General features: G+C 37.3%; 1 protein-coding gene across 2 annotated transcripts in view; it reads left to right on the top strand.

Annotated features, from left to right (window-relative positions):
* The window catches only part of Apoltp (Apolipoprotein lipid transfer particle), a 55,584-nt gene that overhangs the window by 6,092 nt on the left and 31,769 nt on the right, over window positions 1-17,723 (top strand). Inside the window, exons 2-25 of one of the 2 annotated variants that reach the window (XM_034969900.2) lie at window positions 1,152-1,196; window positions 1,629-1,747; window positions 2,513-2,646; window positions 3,213-3,354; window positions 3,889-4,041; window positions 4,261-4,474; window positions 5,145-5,256; window positions 5,982-6,146; window positions 6,555-6,689; window positions 7,117-7,238; window positions 7,524-7,639; window positions 7,957-8,111; window positions 9,751-9,893; window positions 9,991-10,167; window positions 10,472-10,581; window positions 10,830-11,156; window positions 11,599-11,783; window positions 12,184-12,369; window positions 12,859-12,994; window positions 13,683-13,862; window positions 14,168-14,438; window positions 14,723-15,015; window positions 15,797-15,973; window positions 16,745-16,939. In XM_034969900.2, the coding sequence (XP_034825791.2) occupies window positions 1,152-1,196; window positions 1,629-1,747; window positions 2,513-2,646; window positions 3,213-3,354; window positions 3,889-4,041; window positions 4,261-4,474; window positions 5,145-5,256; window positions 5,982-6,146; window positions 6,555-6,689; window positions 7,117-7,238; window positions 7,524-7,639; window positions 7,957-8,111; window positions 9,751-9,893; window positions 9,991-10,167; window positions 10,472-10,581; window positions 10,830-11,156; window positions 11,599-11,783; window positions 12,184-12,369; window positions 12,859-12,994; window positions 13,683-13,862; window positions 14,168-14,438; window positions 14,723-15,015; window positions 15,797-15,973; window positions 16,745-16,939 (3,992 nt within the window). Of the gene's footprint in view, window positions 1-1,151; window positions 1,197-1,628; window positions 1,748-2,512; window positions 2,647-3,212; window positions 3,355-3,888; window positions 4,042-4,260; window positions 4,475-5,144; window positions 5,257-5,981; window positions 6,147-6,554; window positions 6,690-7,116; window positions 7,239-7,523; window positions 7,640-7,956; window positions 8,112-9,750; window positions 9,894-9,990; window positions 10,168-10,471; window positions 10,582-10,829; window positions 11,157-11,598; window positions 11,784-12,183; window positions 12,370-12,858; window positions 12,995-13,682; window positions 13,863-14,167; window positions 14,443-14,722; window positions 15,016-15,796; window positions 15,974-16,744; window positions 16,940-17,723 lie in introns of both variants that reach the window. The other variant, XM_069499940.1, reaches the window with a different exon arrangement.

Genomic DNA, 17,723 nt, shown 5'->3' with positions numbered 1-17,723 from the left:
TGACCATACTAAGATACTCATATTTTTACTTTTCAGGTTTAGAAAATGTCCTGCATGAATTTCCAAATCGTGCAAAAGATTTGGATCGTTTTATGACCTGGATTCATAATATTGATATCTTGAAACTAAACTACTCGGCACCAGACCCCAGTCCTCAGGCAACTTTATAAACTGTTTTAGGATAAGGAAGAGTGATTAGGATTAATTTTGGTAAAAATAAAGATTAGAATCAAAAATTTCTATTATTTAAAAATATGTGTTCAGATTAATTATTATAGATTTTTTTTAAATTTACATGATATGTTAAATTGTAAGGGAGTCAAATATTAATAAATAATTAATCTGAACACAATCCTACCTTCCATAGCAGTCCTATATGTATGTATTATATGTATAGGTATGAACCTATAAAGCAGTCTATATATAGGTAGGTATGTACATATTATAAATATTAGTTCCATTCGTCAGATACAGATGGCGCTACTAAGCTGTTGCCACTATTAGCTCGCGAGATAGTACTCTATTTCCATATGTTAAAAGTACTCTGTGCCACGAACTGAATGAAATCAAACAACTGAAACAAGTGAAAAACCTAAAGGTACGGACAGACGTACTCAAAAAAAGCGTGCTTTTATGCTAGCTTAATGTTAGCATGCTCATGCAACTGTTCACATTTGCCAGCAATAAGCATGCTTAAATAAACTGTAGAGTTATATGTTGTATGTTGTACTGAGTACATGCTAATAAGCAAACCCTGTTCAGACGCGCTCGGAGCACGCCCCCTTCTACCCGCGCCTCACTCCTCAGGTAGCATGCTCGAAAATCAAACGTCGGTTGATTTTTGAGCATGCTATAAATAAGCATGCTCATTACATGACACACGTGCTACTAATGAGCACTTGCTCAATAAAAGCATGCTTTCGTGCTAGTAATGAGCACGTCTGTCCGTACCTTTAGTCCAGAAGGTCTGAAGGGCCGGGCAAATCGCGTCGTTTACGCGTTTCTCCGAGACTAGAGCCCATTCGCACGGTCGACTAGTCGGCCTGCAACTCAGTCGACGGCAACCCATAGACTCTGTAATCTATGTATATGGAAGTATATATTATGCGCACGAAGTCTAGAACTAAAATGTAAACCTTTGTTATTTACAGATTCACTAAAGGATCCGTACATTTGTGGACATCCAACATGCGCACGTAAGATACCTAATAAATAGTAGCCAAGTCAGTTTCTTTCTTTCTTTCTTTTTGGGGTGTAAACTATATTCTCTTCTAAATTTCATAAAAATCTGTTAAAGTGATAAATGATGATGATGATGATACATCCCATGCGAACTCTAACATTTTGTGGCTCAAAAGTGTTAGAATCCAGAGCCGGAAAATTGGGTAACAAAATGTTTGACATTGACAATTGACAGTTTCACACTTGACAATGACATGGGTTTGTTTGTAAACAAATGTGTTTTTTTTTTTCAAAATTCAAACTCACACGAAATTGGAAATAAAAATTAATATCATAGAATTTAGAGAGGAAAATAAATTAGCAATAAATCAAGGTAAAACTCAGTCTTCAATATTGTCAAGTAATATTTTATTATATTTTCTAAATATTAATAATGTTTATTCCAGAATCTGCAAAATTTAAGTATTCAACACAAGTAATATACCACTATGAGTATAAAACAAAGGTAGAAACCTATTTCGCTGGATCCAGTAATAATCGGTCTACACTAGATATCAAAGCAAGAGTAAGTAGGTAGTACACATTATGCATGTTTTAAGAAGGCACTGAAAATACCATCAACTTCCTACTTTGCTTAAATAAATATGTTGCTGCTAATTCTGTTATACACAATCTCTTAATTAACTGGTCTAAATCTAGTGATATCTGTTTCCTTCCTTCTAGTTCCCAGGACCCTTTTCTGCAGGAAGCAACAATATTGCTTTCTGTAAGTAAAGGGTACTGGAAACTGGAAGGAAGGAAGGATCCTGCAGTAAAGGTACAGCATTTTGATCTGTCATTTTAATTTAGTTTAGAGATTGTGTTTTACAGAATTAGCCAAATTGATTTCTTAAAACTACTTATTGAAACTATTCAATTAAGTATAACATCCTAAGGCCTAAGTATCTATAAGAAGAAATCGTAAAGTAAAAATTTTAACCAATAATAATAATAAAAACCTTAAGCTTTTTGCTCCTAAGTGCCTAATTTAAAAATCGAACTACTCAGTTCTAAAAATAGGCACTTTCAAAATTGTTTTAGGGTTCTCCAGAGAAACAAGGATCACTTCATTATCTGTCTGTTGTGTCTGTCAAGACCTAGAGTCATGAAATTTGGTAGGTAGCACTGTCTTATTGCTCCAGTAAATAGAGAAATCTGAAAATCATAAAAGTGTGGTTCCACAAAAAAATTAAAGAGTGCTATTTCTTGTATGATAGTACAGAACCATACATGCAAGAGTGTAAGTCGCACTTGACTGGTTTTTTATGTTTTGTATGGATTTTATTTGCAGGTTACACTACAATTCATCAAACCTTGTGAGGGACTCCTTCAGTTGAGTGATGTCACACTGATAGACCAAGATGAGAACTACCCAGTTGAGCGAGCTGAAAAGTTTATACATGCTATTGCCTTATATGACCTCAGGTAAGTCCTTTCCTCCACCATACCCCAAGTCACGGTATGAGTCTTCAGTTATACCCGCAGCTTTGTCTATCTAGATTTAGTTTTGTAAAGTTGTATGAGAACTCTTTGATTTTCAAGGATAAAAAGTAACCTTGCTCATGTCCGAAATAAAACCACTGTACCAAATTTTGTCAAATTTGGTTAAGCAAATTGTCAAAGATTATTTACTTATTTATTTTTATTTTTCATGTACCAAAATTGTAGTTACAAAGTAATAATAAATTAAGTTACATTGGAAATGCTTATCTCTAAACAGAGATTTCTTCCAGCTTCCAGATTATGTTCAGATACCACAGTAGGATGTTTAATTTTGTCACAATGCTTTGCCATTTTTATAGAATTGTCTTACATACCCAATAGGTATTAGACCATGTTAGCTTATCATGCTTCTTAATATATATTATTTGTTACAAATAGACATAGTACCTACCAAAAAATTGCCATAAAATGCAAAAAGTGTAATCCTCGTGTCTTTATATTATGGAAAGTTTGTGTTCAATATAACAAACAATCACTGTTTTCTGCAGGTTTTCTTTTCACAATGGCATCATATCAGAGATTTGCCCGGAAGAGAGTGAAGAAGACTGGGTGCTCAACTACAAGAGAGCTATACTGTCACTGTTTCAGAATAGCATGAAGAGATTTGATATTAACTTTAATGGTGTAGAGGTAAGGCTCTTATAATTTTCTCTATTGTGTTTAACATGGTAACCTACCAATACGAACGCGGCGATGAAACGCACCTGATTGGTTGTGCAGTAGGTACATATTTCTTTTAATTAATAAATACAACTGGAGTTTGAGGCGCAGATCTACAAATTCTTGAAAAGCCAGCAACTTTTAACCTTTCGCTACATATATTGAGAAACAAAAAATATGAAATGAAAAACGTAAATAACTGACTTAAGTAGACCATCTTTACACTGTGCAAAAATATGTATTTAAGTCACCGATAAATGCCATTCTGGCTACCCAAACTATAAAATAATAATACGATACTTCATACTCGTAACTTGAGCAAGTGAGTCTAAATTTATTATTGAATAATTCTCACGCCGTGCAATAATGGACTACTTAAGTCACGCGTATCGAATGTACTATATTCTCCCCTCGTGACTCTATGTGTAATATTGGAAGACTAACTCACGCTGTGCATTAATGGACTATCTAAGTCACGTGTACTATGTACTGTTTTATTTCCAGCAAGACATCCACGGCACATGCAATGTGGACTACACAGTGCGAGGGCAGGAGAACACAAGCCTGTTGCTGGTGAAGACGCGCGACCTTTCACAGTGCACTGACAGATATAAGTACATGTCCATACTGCAGACTGTGCGCTACGACTTCCAGAGTGTGAGTGCTTATAATATATTTTTATTATAATATATAATTAATGTTCTACCTGCGAGTCTGTTCGTTACCGCGTTCGCCGAAATTCGCGCGCGATAAAGACGTGCTATAATTGGCTAAGATATTTTCGCGCCATTCACAAATAAAATTTCTGCGCAGGTACATCAGTATAACTTAAAAAAGTGGTAGTACAGTTTTTTTTTATTTATGACATTTTTACAGAAATTCCAAACATGGCCGGTCCTGAAATCGGAGAGCAAATGCGTCATATCAGTAGACCATCACATTTACAAGTCTGTAAACTGTCGGGAGCGACATCTATTCGAGCCTTTCTCGGGCAAAAACTCTGGCGGTATGACCACGGTCATACAAGATCTTACACTCGTGGAAGAAGTCAATAAGACTGGCTCTGACTCTATGGATGCGGATAATAAAGGTTGGTAGTCTATATATTGTCATTTACCTCTTGGCCACATTTAAAAACGTGTGATGCGATTTGTTTTCTCTTTATGATTTGACCCGCCAGGATATGAAATACCCTTCCGGCTTCCGTTTTTTCCTACACTTAATGTACCTTTGAATCAAAAGTGAATAGCGAAGTGCGCTCCACTTTAGGCTGCATCATCACTTGCCAGCAGCTTTACAGTACGCGGCCGAAAGTAATGTACATCGGCCTTTAGAATGACATTTCGGCTTTGTAGAGCGTTGTCTCTGTCACTCATACCTATTTGACGTTTTGTCTTTCTCGACGACAGGGGCACCGCTTTACAAATCTGCTATCTCCTTCTAAAGGTCGATGTTCATTACTTTCGGCCGCGTATTGTAATTGCACTGAGAGGAATTACTTTCTGATTTTCTCCTTCTGCTGGACTAAGAACTTTTCCTTTAACGGCTAACTACAGAATCGGAATATTGCGAAATTCATAAAATCAAGAAAAGAATAGCTCTCCTTTTTGGAAGCAGAAAATCAGAAAGAATGTCAGGGAATTTCTCTCACAGAAAATCACTGGTCTATTAATTTAAAATATCGTCATCGACTTTTTTCAAGTCTGAACCAAATAAATTGGAATTTCTTGACTTCTTATACTAGATTTTTTCCATTGCAGCTTGGACAGCTATCGAAAGACGTTCTAATATCTTACACCATCACTCGCCGTACGGAAGGTCTGACACGGGTGAATTGAAATCAGCCAGGGATGTATTGAAGCTACTTTGCCTGTAAGTAAAATTTTGAAAGATCAGAAAGATGTACCCATGACGTAAGAGTTATTTATACCTATGTCAGAGACATCCTTAAAACAATCTATTACACAAGTGTTTTTGGCTCTACACAAATCTCCAAATTAATCTGAATTGATAGGTACTTTGCCAAAGGATAGAACTATTTTGAGACTAGTCAATTTAGTTCAATTTAGTTTTATAGTTTTGCAGCTTATCACTGAATTCTCGGACACTGTCTGTTGTAGTTTGGAACAATGTCCATGTGTTGTAGCCTTTCATGTCCAGAAAGAGTTCTAAACTATGACATAATTTCTCTTTTTGTGTTAAAAGAAGGCCCATGTCTTCCTTCATCAAATCCATACTTCCATACTAACATTGTAAATGCGAAAGTGTATCTGTCTGTCTGTTTGTCTGCTAGCGTTTCACGGCCCATCCGTTCGACCGATTTTGACGAAATTCGGTACAGAGATAGCTTGCATTGGGAAGGACAATAGGCCCCGGAAAACCAAAGAGTTCCTTCGGGATTTTAAAAAACCTAAATCCACTCGGACGAAGTCGCGGGCATCATCCAGTAGTAAATATAAAGTTTCTGCTCAATTGTATGCCAATAACGCTTCAAAGCTTACATTGACCTTTTTAATAATGACTTTTTATCTTTACATCATATAAAATATGTTTCTATACCTTTTAATCAGAATAAAAATAAACTATTTTACGTACAGAGTAAAACACAGCTCAGACGATGAGATATCAACGGTAGATGAGAACATGGACAGTGGCTCTATAGTAGGGCTATGGGGCAGATTGGTGCGCTCCGCGAGGAAACTGCACCATCCAGCGCTAGCTCAGCTACTTGCTAGGGCACCCACTATTTGCCCAACAGCCTCGTAAGTATCATAAGATTTTATAGTAAGTCCACCAGGCCGAATTCACTTGGTCACCTGACCCGAAAACTACACCTATATACGCCACTTTGACAGCACTTGTGTAGGTCTCATCTCAAGTTCTTTCATCTCAAGTAAGAGAAAAGAAAGGCTTTTGTTTACTTTAGTCCGCAGCGCTGTGTGAACTGAATTGAATTTTATTGAGTCATAAGTCATAACAAAAGTCGCTATTTATTTAAATACCTTTTCGGAGTAAGTCTTCTGTACCTGTAAGGTACTATTATGTATTCTGTGGTTAAAGCGAGAAAGCGTATAATTAAAAACAAATTAAAAGTTGAAAATCAAATCAAAAATTAAATCAAATGTAAAAGTTGTCATTTATCTAACTTTGTGGTTTTTTTTCATATTTAGCAAGCACATTCTGGACGCGCTGCCCTACATAGCAAGTCCCGGATCAGTGGAGTTAATAAAGAACATGATCCTCAACAATGAAGCAGACCAAGACAGTAGGCACGAATGGCTCATGTCGATGGCGATGATTCCACGGTAAGTTTTATAAAAAAAAAATTGACATATTTGCACAATATGTCAATTTATCCTTTAGAAACTTGAGCACCTCAAGCCGCTTTAGAAACTTGAGGTTTTGCAGACCTTCACTTCACAGAAGTCCCATACGAGCGAAGTTAGGGCGGGTCAGCTAGTATTAGCTTCGTGTATGTTTTTTATACTTTGTTTATTGTGGGCCTTTGATGTCTGAGGAAATAAAGATTATTTTTTATAATCAACAACTTCTATAGACTGATAAAGGGCCACCATCTTTTAGAGGTACTCGTAGGTGTCGTTTACAGCAAAGATGCGCAAACGCTGCACCACAGTCAATGTAGTCTACGCAGTTAGGTGCATGCGTGTCACACAGGTCGTAAACTAAGTAATTATTCAGCATGTTTTAGCAGTAATGTAATTTTTTCTGCAGGCCAAAGCTTGACATGTTAAAGAGCATGTTGGAGTTACTACAAAAGCATAAAAATGACAAGGTGGTCAGTTTCACTGTCTCATCCATGACGCATTCTTACTGTAAACACCATGGCAAATCACGTAAGTCACCTTTATTATGAGGCAAGGAATCCTACAAGCCTTGCGTAAAAATAAAATGTTTTATCTTTCTAAGAGTTATTGTTAACCTCTTTATACAGAAAGGAGTCAACTTGTTACCCTAATTTACCTTTTAAATGAACTAAAAAAATATACACTATTACAAGTATTATGTTTGCAAAATTTTTTCTAGGACACATTCCGAGCAACTTACCATACATTACGCATGACTTTAAATATTCTGAATAGATACTTAAACACTAATCCTTTCCAAACATCAAATTTTAGTACGGGAATGTTGCGAAGAAGAAATCCCAAAGCAAATCCTTGAAGAATTCCAGAACGTTGTTAATGATATCATCAGCAGAGGAATTGTAAATGCTCAACGACAAGATAGAGACAATGTAAGTTTTAAAGCAGTATGTTCAGTCTAACAAAGCCAACCTGGTTTTCTATTCCAAAAAATCCTCCCGGCGATAGTTGTTCAGCGTACGGATAACTACAGTAATTATCCTGAGCTAATAAAACCATGTTGTTAATTCTGTTGTATTATACCTACCATGAACCATCTCTACTAACAACTAAATTGACAGGTCTAAATCTAGCTTTATCCTTTTCCGCATGTAGCATTATGAAAGGGATAGCACTACATTAAGACCTGTCATTTTAGTTTAGAAATTATGTACAGCTGAATCAGCGTCAATGTTCTTTTATCTTTCAGCTCGTAATAGCCATCAAAGCTTTAGGCAACATTGGCGGTTTCAAGCAGGAATTCGCGGATGTTCTAATGAATTTAATTGGAGACTCATTGATATCTGTGCCCATCAGACTAACGGCTATTGACGCTTTTCGGAGAACGCCATGTATAGAAACACGGTGAGTTGACTCAAATTATGCCTCTTATTGTATTGTCAATAAAGTCTTTCTACCATTCTTTATCTTTATTTTCACGATAGTAAACTACTGTTTCTTCAAAACCGATTCGGCAGGCAATGAGAATTTTCCCGATACAGTATAACCACCTGGTCGACTACGAAAAAACTGCATTAGTCATTGCTACCATCTCAATAGGCTACTTGACACTTTTTTAAAGTTGGTCTTAAATGGTTAATATTTGTGCTATTATATCAAAAAAATTAACACTATATTTTTTTGCGCCCTAAAAACTGTAAAACTTTCATTTAAAAATATATTTTTCTTAGACAGGTGAAAACACTGTCGGCCATGTTTGGCTGATAGATTATCTGTGCTCTGACGTCATGCATTTGTAAACAACAGCATAACCTCCCAAAGTTTAATAAACATGACTTCTATACTAGTGTACATGAAAAATATAGTAATTTTCGTTATTTTATCATCCGAGAATGTAAAAAACGCATCGATAAAGACCACAGGAAAGTTGTGGATTAGAGTGCCCAGTGAAATAAATATACGTAACACGCGAAGACTTGCTTAAAGGGATCCTATATGACTAACGACTTCAACCCAAATTTATTTTTGCAAAGATCACTTTGTTGTAATAACTTATTCAATTTATAAAGAGAAAACGATATTTTTTTACGTTTACTATGAGTTTTTAGAAATATATAAAAACTAGCTTATGCTCGTGACTTCGCCCGCGTGGACTTCTTAAATTTCAAACCTCCATTTAACCCACTCAGGGGTGGAATTTCAAAAAATTCTTTCCTAGTGGATACCTTCTCTTTACCTACAAAGAACACACCCACCAAATTTCATGTATCTAGGACCAGCTGTTTAGATGTTTAGGCTGTGCGTTGATATATAAGTTAGTCCGGACTCTAAATTTTATATATATGGATACTACGTTAGTCCCCGCGTGACATAGGGATGACATTTCTTTGTTTACATATTTAATGACGTCACATCATGGCTGACAGCGTTTTCTGCGTTTCAAATAAAAATAAAAACTGTATTTTTTAAAATTGGATTTATATATCCATCCTGCGTTTTTAATAATTGTTATTGATATATTTCGTTGTCTTAAGCAAAATACTATAATAAATAATGATTTATTGGACGAAATTAGATATGAGTCAAGTAGCCCATTGTGATTGGCTGAATTTATGGTGCTTTTTTTGCAACGATGCATTTCAGCAAATAGTGAGAGAGTGTTGGCTAATCAGAGGTGATTGTGTCACACTGTAGCTGTCTTAACTACGACGGTATGCCTCTAGGGTCTGCTAAGCTAATTTGGTAGGTTACCAGATTTAAAAGGAATCGCCAAAGATCTGGGAGCCCACCCATTATTAGCCCAAAAAAACCTCCTCCATATGTAAAAGTGTCACGACTCTCGCAATATTAGGAATACACGCAAATTTGAAACTTTGCAACCTTAACAGCTTTGACTAAAGTTAAACTTAGATTAACGATATTTTGATCGAGAAAATCTTTTCAGCTTCGTAGTTTACTAAAACCCCAAAAACATTTCCCAGAGAGTTTTAAGTATTTTCGGACCAATTTTCTTGTTTAGTGATCGATTTCTGTTTTTTCACAGAGAATATTTTCTAGAAACTTACAGAGAAGATTTAATCGATGTTGAAATCCGGATCGCGTCGTATCTCCAAGTGATGAGGTGCCCCAACTTAAGCACCATTCGAAAGATATTCCACGCATTACGTCACGAGCCTGTCAACCAAGGTATGACTTTATAAATTGTGGTAGGGCATAGATAGTGAAGAGATAAATCGGTGTTGAGTAAAACATCCTTTTCAACGTTTAATTCTCTTTCGAATAGTTGCCACATTTGTATGGAGTCACCTGAACAACCTTGGCCACTCGTCTCTGCCATCTCGAGTGGAAATCCAGGGTCTGCTGTCGGGAAACACAATGCCACAACTCGAAGATAATCCAGACTTTAGGATGTTCTCCCGAAACTATGAACAGAGCGTTTTCTTTGACCAGTATAATGCCGGTAAGTATACAAATTCTGCCCGTTCGTCTCCCCTCTTTTAAATTGTATACTACCATACCTCTTCCAAGTTTGCCCACTTTCATCATAGACTGCATCATTAGGCGTCAACCTTTTTCATCTCACAAAAAGTAAAACGAGTACATACCAATTGTTCCTACGAACCCATTATCAAACATTGAACAACGTTGAACAGGTCCTAAGTGACATTTGTTCGATGTAATATCTTCTATTAGAAAACCTATTTAGCATCAAAAATTACGTAAACTTCAATGACTATTCCTTTATTTTGCTCTTTCTTCGACAGGTGGTAATTACGAAGCAAACGTTATATTTTCGCCGGACTCTTATATTCCAAGGGCTTTGTCTCTCAACTTGACCATCGACATGTTTGGCGAATCCATCAATTTGTTAGAGGCAAGTATTAACTAACACACACACACACACCAGCACGCACACTTATTTACGAGGCGTATACACTGTATATGTGTAATGCCTCAATTTGCAATAACCTAGGTTACCTATGCGTAAAAATCTCAGTATCTGATCTCAGATCTGCGCAAATGCGTGGCAATAAATGAAGCCTGAAGTATAATAATTCTATAAACATAGGTATGGCATTCCTAAGAATTTAACTTGAAATAAAATATCTTTGCAACTTTTAGATCAAAGCTCGTGGGGAAGGTTTCGAAAAATACTTCGAAAATCTGTTTGGAAACCAAGGACCCTTGAATAAGAACAAACTGAACGAGAAAATAAACAAGCTGCGATTCTTCCGATCGATCAACGAAGCGGATGAAGTGCGGGACAAAGTAGACGATCTTGGATACAAAAACAATGCTCTTAAGCACCGTTTTCCCATGGCAGAACTTGGGTTTAAGGTTTTCGGTAACGAAATATCGTTCTGGAGTGCGGAAGGGGATGAAGAAATACGAAAATCTTTGGAGAGAATGAATCCTAAGTTGAGGATTTTGGAAATTCTATCCGGAAAGGTGAGAAACTAAAATAAAGGTAAATTCATAAAGAAGGGACCACAGTCTTATTTTTTTTTTACTTGTCGTGCCTCTCTATTAGTAAAGGCTAGCTCTCATTTCATCGTGATATCACGTGTCCTTGAGGCCCCAAACGGAAAACATTTGCTAATAATTGTGCTAACCTTTTTGTAGGATTTTCAAGGTGAAATAGACTCTGTACCTCAAGGTTCCAAGCAACCATACCTAATTGAAATAAGTAGCAATTGATCTTAAATCGAACTATAATGACTATTTGAGACTCGGCGAAATCCTAATTCTCCATCAGAATATCGCAAAGGTCTAAAATCGCATATTTTTACCGCCGTCATATCGACTAACTCTTCCATGAATTTTTTTAAGGTCGAAATTATTTTTAATTATTTATTCATACTATAAAATCATAATCGTATAATGTTTGAAGGAAATATCATACAACAAAGCGTCGCTATTCCTCGACACAACGTTTTCCGTGCCAACTGGTTCAGGGTTGCCGCTCAACTTGAACCTCATGGGTACCAGTTATGTGGACACCAAAATGTCTGGCACAGTCATTGATAAGTACGCAAAGTCAGGCAACTTAGACTTTGAAGGGAAAATTAGACCTAGGTAAGTGCATTGGTACAATATTTTTTTTACATACATAGTAAATATTAAACAATGGGGCCGATTCTCTTGTACACAATCTCTTAACTAAACTAAATTATCAGGTCTAAATTTAGTGCTATCCCTTTCCGCAAGCAACATTTTGAAAGGGATAGCAATAGATTTAGACGTGTCATTTTAGTTTAGAGATTGTGTACAACGGAATTAGCCACAATGTTCATTCAACAGATCCTTTCTTAGCGGACGCCTACGTTATAATAGCTATCTGCATGCCGAATTTAAGCGTGATCCGCCCAGTAGTTTGAGCTGTGCATTGATAGATCAGTCAGTCAGTCAGTCAGTCACCTTTTCCTTTTGTATATATAGATTTAGTATTTGATGTATTCCTGTATTGTTCCCGCAGCGTGGCAGTAAACATAGCGGCCACAATGAGCGTAACAGCCGGCGCGTTAGCTTCCAGCGGCATCAGACTGTCGTCCCGCCTCTACACCGCCACGTCGCTCGCCGCCAAGTTGTCCGTGCGCGGACTCGACGAACTGAAGCTTGATCTGTCGCTGCCCAGGGACAAACAAGAAATATTTGCTGCCAAGTAAGTTTTAACCGGAGGATTCTACTATAGGATAAACCAGTGTTTGGTTGCAATCTGATAAGGGATGATACGGATTAAGGCGAGCGCTATGAGTTCATACAGTTCTTCGGTACCTACTTACTTGTCCTTATTTAGAAGACCTCGCTGTCTTCAAGCTCTAATGCATCGTCGATATTTACATCATCACACTCTTTTCGTTAATGAAAAACTTCGTGAGGGTTACCTCAGAATTTATTCTAAACTGAAGATTCCACCTAGACTGAGGTAGTGTGATAATGTTGAAATTCCATGAGATGAGAACCCTCGACGCCTCGTTCCAACAATGGGATATTTGAGACTGCAAAGTTGAACACACCTAGCCGCAAGCACGAATTTTTATAAACTGGTAATGGTGCTAATGCCGTCATCTGGATTTCTTTGGGGAATATTAAATGTAAAAAATGTTAGCGTACTTTAGATTCTTTAAATAATTATTACTTTGTCAAATAGGTCTGAGCTGCTAATTCTTCACGGCGATGAAGAGTTGCCTCAACAAGGAATAAACAAGAACAGAATAGAACAGAACACCTGCAGTTGGAGCACCTTCGACAAAGCTATCGGCATTAAAGTCTGTGCTGCATATCAGGTAACATAATGTGCAATATTTTGACTTCAATTCCAACATTAAAGAGACCTTATCCGAACATCAATTTTGGTCCGAACACAAATGTCTGTTTGACCTTCTATAACAGCTAAAGACTACCCATACCGATATAACTGCAGTTTCTATACTATATCCACGGAGAGAAGTTAGTATAAGGCTCTTTCTGTTACGCAATTCCATAAAAATGACAAAGACAAAAATCTCAGTGGGTGTTAACCATTTTAAGGCACCAACCAATTACAAACGAAACAGTTTTCGAATTGAATTTCGAATGTTTTTTTAAAACACTAATATCTAATAGAGTAGAACAGAAAACTACTAAAGAATGCAAATAGGCTGCCATCCAAACTGTTTTATATGGTTATAGAAAGTCTTGAGAGACAAAGCGTAACGCAGTCTTGCTTCCCGCGCAGAATGTAAATATAATGCGTGCGAATAAAGAATCAAATGGGAACGAAGCATCGCTAATTGTTCCGTCTCACTCACACACTATACATCGGATATAATGAAAGTGAGATCGAATAATTGACGCCGCTCTTTTCGATTCGTTTCTTAAATTCGAAGTACTTATGCACAGACGCATCCCCTCTACTATTGTTCTGTAGGTCGATTGAGGAAAGTTTTGCTTGACTTAGGTACTTAATATTCTAATGTATTAACTTAATTTCAGTTCCCTAACATGACAAACCTCCGCGACGCGCCATATTTTTTATTGAGTGGACCGGCTAAATACATCATCTCCCTGGAAAAGGCCGACCCCTCGGCTAAAACCTACGCTTTTCGATACAAGTGGGACCGAAATGAGACTACCAATCTTATAGATTTCTCCTTTGATACTCCTAACAGCAAGGTAAGATTCATAAGATTTTTTTAAATAAAATTGGTCCTGCTCTGCCCGTGAATTCCACGTGAACACATAATAATATGTAGTGAGCAATCTGATGTAATATTCTATTTCGTCATCCGATAATTATTATATCATTATACATGTATCCCACACCGGCTTTACTCACGTGATTAGTCGACTTTAGCCCGACTAGTTTCGAACCTATCCGAGGTCCTTTTTCACAAGGACTCATTTCGCGTACGCGTCGCGGTTGAGACTGCGATATCACTCACGATAGTTTAAACGCTAAAACTATTGTATCCTTGCAGGAGAAACGTATGTTCAACGCACGCCTCTTACTTTCAAACACAACAAGCACGGCGTCCCTAACACTGCAATCTTCAGAAAGCATAATAAAAGCCAATGCCTTGTACCGCAATATTCCCTATGACAAATGCTTATCGGCAAGCTTGGACGTAGACGGGAAGAAACAGTTTGATACTGTCATGTCATTGAAGAGACATGATGTGAAGTATGGACACGTGTGGCTTCCTCACGCGTATTGGGTTGTTAACGATGAGAAGATTGCTGAATTATCTGGCAAGTATATTTTTTAGAATTTGCAGTTCAAAACAATGATAATTTAAGTTTTCATAACAACTATCACGATCCAGACTTCTTTTATTTTAAATCAATATACTTACATATTATTTCATCTCAAATATATTCAAAATTGAACTTAATTAAAATATCAAATTTTTTTCCTCATTTTCTGACACAATTTTTACAATAATCTTCAAAAGTAGTGCCTAATCATTTGCAATATCTGAAAATCATTAGACCTACATAAAATTTCGTTGGTTGACTGTCAATTTTTTTGACAGGAAGCTTAAAAGTAAAAACTAAAGGTGGCGTCACACAATGGGACATAGCTGCTGATTTTCAAACAAAGCAGCTAGCCAGTCGAATGATAGGATATTACACTGTGAACGGCCCTACTCACGGTACTCAACTACATCTCGACTACCAATTCTATGGGAATCCGAAACAAACCATAAAAATCGAGGGCTTATACAGCGAGAGACCGATGTCTTATAGACACGACTTGTACGCAGAATTGTCTATGGAATTCACGGCTTATCCAATGTATAATTTCTACTCTATACTTAGGAATGTGGTACGTTGTACTTAACATTTATTTCTATATTTTTAGGGTTCCGTACCTCAAAAGGAAAAACGGAACCCTTATAGGATCACTTTATCTGTCTGTCTGTCTGTCAAGATACCTACAGGGTACTTCCCGTTGACCTAGAATCATGAAATTTGGCAGGTAGGTAGATCTTATAGCTGACATTTGGGGAAAAATCTGAAAACCGTGAATTTAGGCTTACATCAAACAAAAAAAAAAATTGTGGTCATGAACTAATAATTAGTATTTTCAATTTTCTAAGTAGATAACTATATCAAGTAGGGTATCATATGAAAGGTCTTCACCTGTGCATTCTAAAACAGATATATATTTATTTTTATGTATCATAGTTTTTGAATCATCCTGCAAAATGTCGAAAAAATACGACTGTAGTACGGAACCCTCATTGCGCAAGCCTGACTCGCACTTGGCCGGTTTTTTTTATAACTCGTCATTTCGTTTTATGGAATTCGTCGATTAAATTTATTTTGAGAAATGGCATTTTTCTATTTAATCGACGAATTGTAGTTGAATGATAGGTGTATTGTATACTTGTACTGCAGTAGTTGGCGAAGAAAACGATAATCCGTAAAGGCCTGAACAGACGAGGAATAGTCCTCGGGGCAACTTTTTGTCCGTCAATGCACTTGCGGTGCGAAAATTCCCCCAAATAGTCGAGGACATCAAGAAACCGGGTGGACCAACCAAAAGAACGGGGGAGTCATGGTAAAAATAGAACTAAAGAAAATGTTCTTGTTTTTTTTTTCAGAAAACTCAGACTCACGTCGATATAGCTTTCAATGTGAGCGCTTCCAAGGAACATAGGGAGGACCCGGCTTTCACGTTTGTATTCAAACGTATTGATAAGCTGAATGGTCTGAAAGTGGACACCCAGTTGGTATTAAAGAGACCCAAACCGATACTTATGAAGTTCCAATATGACCAAGTAAGAAGAAAGTACCTATACAATAATTACCATACAATATACTGTTATTATATTATTTGTTTATTTGTTAAAGGTCTATTAGACGACATTTTTTGCGTTCAGTTTTGCCATAATCTTTGTTGTGTCTGACGGATAACCTGGCGTCTAAAGCGATATCGTATGTGTGCAAATATCTGGATATTTTTTTGCGTCATCCTTTAAATCTGCAGTCTTATTCGTAGTTCGTACTAATGATAATGTTTGAGGCAGTTCCCCTCAAATTGTACTACTTATTCCGAGCTATGTTCATTACTCATAAATCATAAATTAACGAGATTGATTGATGGCAGGGCCTAGAACCTGGTTTGCTGTTGCCAAGTAATAGTTATTTGTTACATAAAATATATCCAACCTATACTGCACGAGGCGGCTTTATACTGCATTCGAAATGCAGAAGACATCAGCTGATATTTCTAGTACAGAAAAATAGCTAGTCGCCCTCGTTATGTGCAATTGGCTTAAAAGTATTCTCATCCATTAATTTATAGTGCGACAAGGCTCTCTTGGCACTTCAATGACATTGACAGGGGGGCGCTGTTGGAGAACAAAGGCTCAGAATATTCAAACAAGAACAAAGGGGACACTTAACGGCAAGGTTACTTCCGATTTTCGCCACTTGCCAATATAGCCATGTCGCACTGTAGTCATTACACCCATTGTCTAATGAATGAATGAATTGCGGACACTTTAAGATATGTAAAGTGAACAAGAAGTGATAAGGATTTTTTTCAGACAGGGCCTAAATACTCAGCATTGGCACTCCTGAACTTCAACCCTAAGTCCCGTGAGATCCTTGTATCGGGCTACGTGTTCGCGCCTCCCGGGACGCAGTTGTACATGGACGCAGAGCTTAACGTCACACTGCCGACCTTACACCCCTGCGAGCTAAAGGCGAAGCTACACGAAAAACAACCTAATGAGTTTCAGGTAGAGTTCAAAATATTTTAAAAGGGTCCTTAATAGGTAACCATGAAAATGAAAAGTAGCTCCCCTTTTGTAAACTTTGGTGCATTCGTTGTGATTGTAATATTTCTGACAGTCCGTCTTTGCTGTCAAGAAAAAGCAAGCTGTCATTACGATGATATTTTTTTTTGGATATATTAACTGTAATCATGCTGAAACTATATATTTTAGGCAATTGAGAAATATTTTTAAATTTCGGCAACGGTGGCCTATCTCAATAGAGACCAGCCATCTGGGCGGGGGATATTATGGTGCACAAACAATCACTGGTGCACTCGCTATTTGTTCACTCTCATAGCTCGATGGAACTGCAATCCAACATGACCAATAAGAGATCAGGAGCAGGACCGACGGCTTTGCGTGCTCTTCGAGGCACGAAGTTGAAAACACCGCCAACTTCCTGACTCCGGCCTATATTGAGAATTTCTCGACATCTTGAAATTTTTGTTCCGATCTGTTACTTCGTTTTCCACCAAGCAGTTCGGTCTACAACTTGTACAGCCAAAAACAAGAATTGCGACGATCGCAAGTTCTATTACAGTTCATACAATTCACGAAGGCTAGTAAACTTTACTTGTGGTAACGTCGTTTACATGGTCATTGCGTAAGTGTGCGTGCATGTCGGACCAATCAGTCGCGAACAAGCGCTGTCAAACGCACACATTTAGTGTACCTTACGTATACCGATACGACTTATACACAAGCATGAGTCAGTGGCCTTCGTAAAAAGCAAAAATGCATATTATAC

Source organism: Maniola hyperantus, chromosome 7, assembly GCF_902806685.2.
Source record: "Maniola hyperantus chromosome 7, iAphHyp1.2, whole genome shotgun sequence".
Lineage (NCBI taxonomy): Eukaryota > Metazoa > Arthropoda > Insecta > Lepidoptera > Nymphalidae > Maniola > Maniola hyperantus.
Note: the sequence above shows the minus strand (reverse complement) of the source record. Positions and strands in the feature narration are given on the sequence as shown.